This window comes from Hipposideros armiger, unplaced genomic scaffold (genome assembly GCF_001890085.2).
Source record: "Hipposideros armiger isolate ML-2016 unplaced genomic scaffold, ASM189008v1 scaffold_881, whole genome shotgun sequence".
NCBI lineage: Eukaryota > Metazoa > Chordata > Mammalia > Chiroptera > Hipposideridae > Hipposideros > Hipposideros armiger.
Genome location: NW_017732231.1, coordinates 563582 through 573040, shown reverse-complemented (window position 1 = coordinate 573040; position 9459 = coordinate 563582). Strand labels below are relative to the sequence as shown.

General features: G+C 45.3%; 1 protein-coding gene across 1 annotated transcript; it reads right to left on the bottom strand.

The window, feature by feature from the left end:
• Positions 1-7069: 7069 nt before the first annotated feature.
• CCL8 (C-C motif chemokine ligand 8) lies at positions 7070-9119 on the bottom strand. Its single transcript, XM_019630040.1, has 3 exons — positions 8986-9119; positions 7997-8114; positions 7070-7581 (listed from the first exon to the last, which is right to left on the bottom strand). The coding sequence occupies exons 1-3, from the start codon at positions 9059-9061 to the stop codon at positions 7476-7478; spliced, it is 300 nt and encodes a 99-aa protein (XP_019485585.1). The 5' UTR covers positions 9062-9119; the 3' UTR covers positions 7070-7475.
• Positions 9120-9459: the final 340 nt, after the last annotated feature.

Genomic DNA, 9459 nt, shown 5'->3' with positions numbered 1-9459 from the left:
GTAGTTAAGCCTTGGTTGCTGTTTGCACATCAATGGGAGGGATTAATCCTCAGGCTCATTGGTTGTGAGGACTGGCTGTGACTACAGTGGAAGAACTGTTGTGCAGGGACTGACCCTATGGAGCAGGACTCACTTGAGCAGGGCTCTGGTGCCTGACCAGTGTGCCCTTTGGATGTGTCATCCAAAGAGGTGACCAGGTGATACTCCAGATAGGTCTGAAGGTGGCCACCAGGCATGTTAGGCCTGGGGCCTCTTGGTAGGAGCCCCAATACAGGCCAAGTTCAGCTGCAGCCTATGCCCTGCCTGGGGCCACCTGGCATGAGCCACAAAGCAATCCATAGTTGGCTGCTCTTCACACTGGATTGGTGATGCCTTGAGAGGCCAAGCTGCAAACCAAAGCTGGCTGCCACTAGTGCTGGGCTTAGGGCTGCTCAGCCAGAGGTATGGACCATGCTCAAGCCAGATGCTGCTTGTCTGGGATCTGTGAACCCATGAGAGATCCTAGGAAAGTCTGTAGCATGAGCCAAGGCTTGCAGTTTGTGTGAAAAAGCAGCTTGAATGTGCTGGAAAGTTGGATGGGGTAGGGTCTCAGAATTACCAGGGAGTTGTGAAGGAATGGTGTCAGCCAACCAGATGGAGACTCAGATATGGAAGCCACTTGCATCTGTGCGCCTGTGCGCCGGGAAGGGGGAGGGCTCAAGAAAAAAACAATGGCTTTCACTAGCTCCTCCATCTGAGAGAAAGGCACCCCTAATGCCCACGTCCTCTCGCCAAACAACTCAGTACTTCCCTCACCTGCCCCACGAATGTCGCTGTTGCCTCTCCAGCTGCTGCCCCGGCACTGGAGCTCAGAGCCAGTGATTCTGTCAGTGAGTAAGTTCATGCATGGGCTCTTTAAGAGGGACACCTGGGACTCCAGCTGCCCTTAGTCTCTCTCAATCACAGTCTCCGCTGGTTTTACAACCAGAATTTATGGGGACTTCTCTCCTTGGCACTGAATCCCTGATCTAGGGATCCTGGTGTGGCTCTAGGATCTCTTGCTCATTCAGGGGAAACCTTCAAAGCTGAGATATCCCTCCTGATTTTTAATGATCACACATGAGTGTGGCACCAGCTCATTCTGCATCTCTGCCCCTCCTACCAGTCTTGAGGTGGCTTCTTCTGTATGTCCTTAGTTGTAGGGCTTTGGTTCAGTAAGATTTCAGGTGATTCTCAATGATGGTTGTTTCATAGTTTCATTGTAATTTTGATGTGGTTGTGAGAGGAGGTAACCACAGTATTTACCTACTCTGCCATCTTGACCAGAACTCAATACTTTTTTCTTTTATGGTTATGTGTTCTATGTTCTGTTTAAAACAATCATTTTATTTTATTATTTTTTAAGATTTTATTGGTGAATTCGGGGAGGGGAACAACATTGGGGAACCGGGGAAGGGGAACAGACAAGCTGCTGTCCTTTTTGTTCTTCAGTCTAGTTGTGGAGGACGTTGCTTCACTGGCCCGTGTTGGTATTATCATTACGCTCTTCCTGGCTGAGGCAGTTGCTTGCCAGCCATTGAACGGCCGCTCACGGTGGCTCATGGCAGCTCATGAAAGCTCAAGCCTGCTGCCAGCCAACCCCACTGCAGTGTACGCTGTAGCCTGCGACTCACGGCAGCCTAGCTCCAGGTCGAGCTGTTGTTCACCATCTTAGCTGTAGAGGGCAGTGTCACTGGCCCTCATGTGGGATTTGAACCGGGGCCCTGCTGCTCAGAGCTGGTGTCCCAAGCCAAGTCTTAACCAACGTGCCACTCGGCCAGCCCAATCATTCTATTTTTCTACCTTAAGTTATAAAGATATTCTCCTGTTTTCTTGTGGGTGTTTTCTAGTTTTAGATTTTATATTTAGGTCTATAATCAATGTTAAATTCTTTTTTGTGTATAGTATGATATGGCAGAGAAATGCATGTTTTCCATATAGATAGTTGGTTGTTCCAACATCATTTATTTGAAAGATCTTCTTTCTTCTTCATTGCATAAACAAGTTTCTTAAAAATCAAATAATCAAATGAATGTGTATAATAATACATGTATTATTTATACATATTTATCTGTAAATGGTTAATTTTATTTGTCAACTTGACCAGGCCATGGGGTGCCCAGATATTTGGTCAAACATTATTCTGGGTGTTTCTGTGAGAATGTTTATGGATGAGATTAATATATACATTGGTAGAATGAGTTAAGCAGATTTTCTTCCCTAAGTAGATGGACCTCATCTAATCAGGTGAAGGCCTGAATAGAACAAAAAGACTGACCTTCCCCTGAGTGAAAAAGAATTCTTCCACCTGATTGCCTTGGAACTTGTACATTGGCTTTTGTTCTGCCTTGATACTGGAACTGAAACATTGGCTCTTCCTGGTTCTTGAGATTGCTCTCCGGAAATATACTATCCACTTCTCTGCTTCTCAGGCTTTTGCATCTGGACTAGAACTATGCTCTCAGCTTTCCTGGGTCTTCAGCTTGTCGACTCACTCTGCAGATCATGGTACTTGTCAGCCTCTATAAATGCATGAGGCAATTCCATATAAATATAAATATATATAAATATAAATATAAATTTTATTGTTCTGTTTCTCTGGAGAAATGTGAAATATATATGTATAAATTGACTATATTCTGAACTACAAAGTTTCAACAAATATAAATGGTTTGAAAATATATGCAATATGTTCTTTAACCATTTGGAATTAAATTAAAGCCAATTAGCAAAATGGTTAGTAGAAAACACCCCACAGCATGAAAACTAAGCTATGTACATCTGAATAACTTATGGATTAAAGAAGAAATCATGATAATGTCTCTGGAAGATAACATCAGAAAATACCTTCATGACATTTGGTTAAACAAAGTTTTCTTGAACAGAAAACAAAAGCACTAACCATAAGGGTACATATGAATAAACTGACTATCAAAATTAGAAAGCTATTTTCATCAAAAGGCATCTTTAAGGGAGTGAGAAGGAAAATCTTTTTCTTTTATGAGAAGATATTTAATTCACATATCTGACAAAAGATTCCTATCCTGAATATAAAAAATACCTCTACTAATTCATAATGAAGACACAGAAATATAAAAATGAACAAAATCTAAATTAAACACTCTAAAAAATGGACCAAACACATGGATTGGAACTTCATAAAAGAAGATATGCAACAAACATTAAATAGAGGCCCAACCTCATTTGTCTTAAGTACAAGACAAGTTGAAACTTGTGGATTATGTGGAATTTTAATCAAAATAGATAGCTTTAAAAGAATAACAGTATGAAGTGTTGCAATACCAGATGTGGAACAACTCAAACATTGCTGTTGGGAGTGAATACAAATTGGTGCAACAGTGTTGGGACATATTTGGTATTTGGAAAAGCACTTGGTGGTTGAGTATATGGTCAACATACGCATATCCTATGATCTATGTGTGTATTTCTATTTGTCAATCATCTACCTACCTACCTACCTACCTACTTATCTATCTATCTATCTGTAAAACCTTGAGTTCACACCAATAGCTCCAATTATAGACCAACACAACAGGATTTTTTCTAGCTTTCCAAAGTTCTGTTTTTCTATGGAAACTTCTCCAACAGTTAGTGACTTGGATTTTATTATCTTCAATACATTTACTTATTTGCTAAATCCCTCTCTATCTCACCATTCTCCTAGCTATGTGGCTAGTCCAGTCCCAGTCCTGTCGGCCCTGACTTGTGAGCTGCCCTCTTGGACCCAGCTCAGTTCAGTTAAGCGTGCTGGGTGAGTTCACAGGCCTGACCTCAGCCCTGGCTCCAAAGAACACACTGGGTAAATTCCTGATCCTGGCCCCAGCCGAGACCTGGTGAAAATACCAACCAAATGCCCAGCTGAATCCCTGGCCCTCATCCAATGAACTTGCCCATGGAGATCCAGATGTTGACCTAGGGAAGGAGAATGAATATTGAGTGTACAAAACAGTCAGTAAGACAGAGCCTGAGACAAGGACCTGTGTGCAAATAGTTCATTTGAGAAGTGACCCCAGGGATCAGGAATGAGGAGGCAGGTGAAAGAGATGAGGAAGGAAGAGAAACTAACACAGATAGGCATAATCAAAGTCAGCATTTGGGGAATGGGGACTGATACTCCTGGGACTACCTGAGACATCTACAGAATGGCTCTCAGAATCAACCACTGGAGGGAAGGGTGGCCAAAGCCTTTAAACATCTACCCCCACCCTTCATTGGTGGAAGGTTGTCACCTACAGTATTTCCTCCCCCACACTTCTGAGCCTCAGGCAAATGTGCTGGCTGAGCCGACTCACGACCTGAGATGGCACCTATGGAGGAGTCTGGGGACAGCGGCGAGGAGACACTAGAGCAGATGTTGAAAGAGTAGTGAGCCACAGCCTGCAGTAAACTGTCATCCCGAGCAGAGGGTGAAATCAGAGGCGAGCCCACGATGACAGCTGTCAGCTCCAGCGACCTCCCCAGTTCTTTGCTCACAGTTGACCAGGGAGTGAATCGGAACTCACAAATATGAACCAGTTAATGTAACGATGCCAATTTTCAAAACACTAATATTCAAGTTTGGGCACATAACACATCAATAACTTAAATAAGAAGACATATCACTTAAGGCATTATGTTTAATTCATTGAGTTCACTGTGATTTATAATGTAACAGCCTAATCCCAGAGTGTAGCTAGCTGCGCAAAGCTCGGGGAAAACAAACGGGTTGTGTCTTGTGCAATGGCCTGGTATCAGTTTAGGATGAGCCTTCCTGCCTTTGGACTTTGGGTTTTGTGGTCCAGGCACTTGATAAAACCCTGGGCCCAGCTCCCTATCGCCCGCTTGGCCTTGAGACTGTGGAAGAAAGAGGTTAGAATTAGATGGAGCCTTTGTGGCTGGGACATGCACCGCTTACCTGGCTGATGCTTAGCTGCTGTATCGCTCTTGGGGTTTGGATGGGCTACGTTGGACTTTAATGGAAAGCTCATTTCTAGACAGGTGATATATGTGACTTTTGCCAAGAGATGGGGCTCCTGCCTGTCTTGATAGTTTCAACTCTAGGCACTTTACTTCCCCACCGTATACTAGCCAACAGACATGGCCAACTTTCCAAAAGATGGGGCTCCTAGAACTGGAGGGGACTTGTGAGGTTGTCAGCCAGATCCCCCTCACTTCCTGCCTGGGACACAGGATTAGCTCCACCTATGTACGGGGCATCTTAATGCTGGACAGAGACACTGATGTGTCCTAAGTGACACAGGGAGTCAGGGTCAGTCCTAGCTAGGATCAGAAGCCATGGCTCTGGTCTTGCCATGCTGCCAGGTGTACTGGAACGGTGGAATCTGCACACGATCACCAATGACAGGCCCTGGGGAGCTGGGTCAGCAAGACAGTAATCCTCTTTCCTTAGTGAGGAGTCTGCTCTTTGTGCCTCAGTATGGTGGGTCTCATGTCTGAAAAAGGAGCCAGCTATGCTGACGAAGCACATGGGAATTTTGATCTTAAGAGGCTATTAAGGAAAGGAGGTCTCATGGCTTCAAATGGTGGCTTGCAAGTTCTTGGGATTGGGGTTGGGGATAGAGTGATGGAGATAAATTAATTTTGTGTCTCAAGGGTGCCAGTCCTCTAAATACATTGTTGTTTTGCAAGATTATATGAGAAGGGTCTATATCCTGGGTCAATTATTGTCCTCCTTCTACAGCATTTAGCATATCACTCCGCCTGGCCCACTCTCCCTAACTTCACCCACACCAGAACCCTGCTTCAGATCATCTCTTCTGCACCCCTTGCAGTGGTCTGCTCTCAGGCCTTGCCTCTCACACTCTGTCCTGTACTCAGATACCAGGTTATTCTTTTTTTTTTTTTAAAGATTTTTTTATTGGGGAACTGGGGGGATAGGAACAGTGCTGGGGAATTGGGGGAAGGGAAACAGACAAGTTGCTGTCATTTTTGTTCTTCAGTCTAGTTGTGGAGGACATTGCTTCACTGGCTCAAGTTGGCACCATCATTGCGCTCTTCCCGGCTGAGGCAGATTAGTCGCTGTCCTCTGGACGGCCGCTCACTGCGGCTGCTGGCCACTCACACTGGCTGCTGGCTACATACGGTAGCCCATGCAACCCACTGCCACAGGGGCTGCAGCTTATGCCATCGCCGGCGACTCATGGCTGTCCAGCTCCAGGTTGAGCTGTTGTTCAGCATCCTAGCTGTAGAGAGCAGTGTCACTGGCCCTCATATGTGGGATCCAAACCGGGGCCCTCTGGCATCCTAAGCCAGTTCTTAACCATCGCTCCACTCGGCCGGCCCCCAGGTTATTCTTGATGCATGCCTCTGAATGCGACACTTTCCTCCTCCCCTCATTCAAAACTTTTAGTGCATCCCCATTCTCCACTGACTTCCTAATCTGAAATTCAAGAGTCCCTACAATCTGGCTCCAACCTTTATTTGTAAAAGCCCAAACTCCTCTGTCTTTCCAGAACTCAGCCAAATGGGGTTCTATCCTCTGGCCCACTCCCCTTCTCTCTCTTCTGTACCAGCTCTAAAGTACCCTTTCCATTACCCATTGCATGCCACCTACCCACAAGACCAGTCCTGTTGAAGACTCATCTTCAATGGAAAGCCTTAAGTGGACCTCTAGGTAATAATAGGCACCTAGTTTACTCCTAGGTGGGGTTTCACTCCTGGGGTATTTCTCTGGGTTGGAGAATTAATTAGATGGAGAAAATTTGGAGTTAGACAGAAAAGGTTGAAGACGGTTGGAAGAAATCAAGAAAGAGATTGGCAAAATTAGGTGTGGTGAGAAAAGACATGCAAATCTGGATTCAGTGGGAAGGTAACGTTAGGGACTGCAGCCAAAGGGCTGAAACAACCTGGTCTGATCCTGCCAGGCTCTCCCTGATCCTCAGGTGAGTCTAACAGACTTCTTAGAGGATGGCCCCTAGACCCCAAATGGCCGCCCACTGTGCCATTTCTCCCTCCCAGCTAAATGTTATCCCATAAAAAATAAAACCAAGTAGCTTAAAAGTATATATACTTTTATTTGAAAATTCCATAGTTATCAAATAACATTAATTTCAACAACAACAACACTACATAACGCACGTTTACAAAAGCACCGATTTCCTATAAATATGGAAGTGTTTCACTTCTGATGAACCATGAAAAGACTTCACAATGCTACAGCCAGGTAGACGGGGAAACAGTGGCATGTAGCCATGAACTTAACTGAGCTCACAGGAAAGGAAACACAACACCAGGTTTTGCATTTTACATCCTTTAGGTTTTATGGCAGATAAAGTAAAAACATTTATAACTTAAAAATAATTAGATATCTCTTAAGAAATACTGAACTTTAAATTACTAACCAAAGTGCCTCTTTTTGTACATCATAAGAAAATAATATTATTCTGTATCTGGGGGAGGTTGAGGGAAAATAAATAAGGTTTTCTTCAGGCTCATGTTCAAGGCTTCAAGGCTTGGGACTTTTGGTCCAGGTGCTTCATGGAACTCTGGACCCATTTCTGCTTGGGGTCAGCACAGATATCCTTGCCCAGTTTGGTCACGAAACTGTGAGGGAGAGAGCAAACAATTAGATGGAGCGCCTTGAGGATTTTGCCCAGGAGCGTGACCCACTGGCCCCCAAACCTGATCAGCCCTTGCTCCCTGGGTGAGGGACCTGGATTGGGACAAGAGGAAGGGAAGGATGGAGGAAGAGGCCTCCAAAGGAAGCTCACTCTTGCTGTCCCTGGTGGGGGGACGCCCTTCAGGAACCTGGCTGAAGGAACTTGGCTGATCTGGCCATGTTTCTAGAAGGGGAGCCTAGATTCTTTCTTGTGGGCTCAGTTTCTCTGTGGGGTAAAGGGCCCTTTTGATTGGATGGTATATTTATCTGACTCATGTGGACATGAATCCCGATCTCTTTCCCTTGTCTAAAACTCAGATAGAACTGCTGGCTGAGGGTGTCAGGGCATGGTTCACTCACATCACAGCTTCCTGGGGACACTGGGTGTTGGTGACTCTTGTGTAGCTCTTCAGTTTCTGGACGTGGACCTTCTTGTTGACGACACCAAAGCAGCAGATGATTGGGGTGGAAACTGAATCTGCAAAACATTTTTTCAAAGAATGAGATAGTCAGGATGGGTGGTAACAGGCATTTGTAAGGGAAAGAGGAGAAAGTAGAGGACAAGAAGCAAATACATGAGTTCTAACTAGGACCCATGACTCTGAAGTTCAGTGTCTTTAGTCCAGTTCCTAGAGAAAAAATGTGACCCGTGAGTCAGTTTCCTCCACTGAATGATGTGGCCCCTCATTATTGAATGGTCAGGGGGAAATCTTGAGCGACAAGTCTAATCCTGTAGTGTCATGAGAAGCGTCCACTGGTCCAAAACTCCTGATGCTGGGAAGACAAGTCCTCAGACCTTGTTCCCCAGCTACTTGTCCCCATGGCTTTAGAGCCAACCCCTGTCACGTGCTGAGATGCTTCTGAGTTATCCTCCTGACACAGCAACTGTTCTGAAACCTACACTGACCATAACCAACATTTGAAACCTGAAGCAATCGTTTCTTTCCCTAAACTCCTTCCTGAAATGTCCTTCACATCCACGATGAGAAATGGTTCTTCTTTCGGTTGTTGAGGTACTGGCTGTATTTAGTGTCCCAAAGCTGGTATCAGGAAAAGTCATGGGGACTGGCCTCAGCGGCCTGGGTATCTACTGGGTTGTCGGAAAAGTCATGACGCATTCTTGCAACGAAAAACGTAGAAAAAATACATCATGACTTTTCCGACAACCCAATAATTCATGCTCTGCCTCTGACTAGCTGGGACATTATGGCTTTTCTCATTTCCCCTCTTGGTTTTGTTTTCTCCATCTTTGCAATAAAGGCTCTACAGCAAGTATGGGATGACTCACGCTGGGATGTTAGTACCTGCAGTCATCAAAATGTTAAAGCTTAGGAAGAGAGGGAGCTTACCTGGCTGAGCCAGCACCTGGACGCTGAAGGCGGCCACGGTGAGCAGCAGGCACAGGAGGGCAGTGGAGACTTTCATGGTGGAGCGTGAGGACGTGAGCTTCAGTATGAATTGGAGGTTTCTTGATTGGCCTCAACTGCTCTGCTTTCTGTCTGCTCTGGCCATCCTGCCTGCCTTTTATAGGGTGCAGAGAGCATGGGCAGGAAGGATGAAGTAAGACACTGAATATGCTGAGTAGGCATCAGCCCCTGGGGTAATTCCCAAACAGCGAGAAAAGGAAGCTGTGATTTTCTATTATTATCTGCTTAGACAGTAAGGAGGAGGGGGGGAGGGTATGTGGTTGTGCACAGCAGAGTGTAAGAAGTGATCTCATTGGCTATTGAGGGCTAGTATTTCTTTGAAATGGAAATGATCTGCCAGAAAGGAAGGATGAAAAGCTGAGGTCACAGTGGAGTGAAGAATCAAAGGCTTGCCCC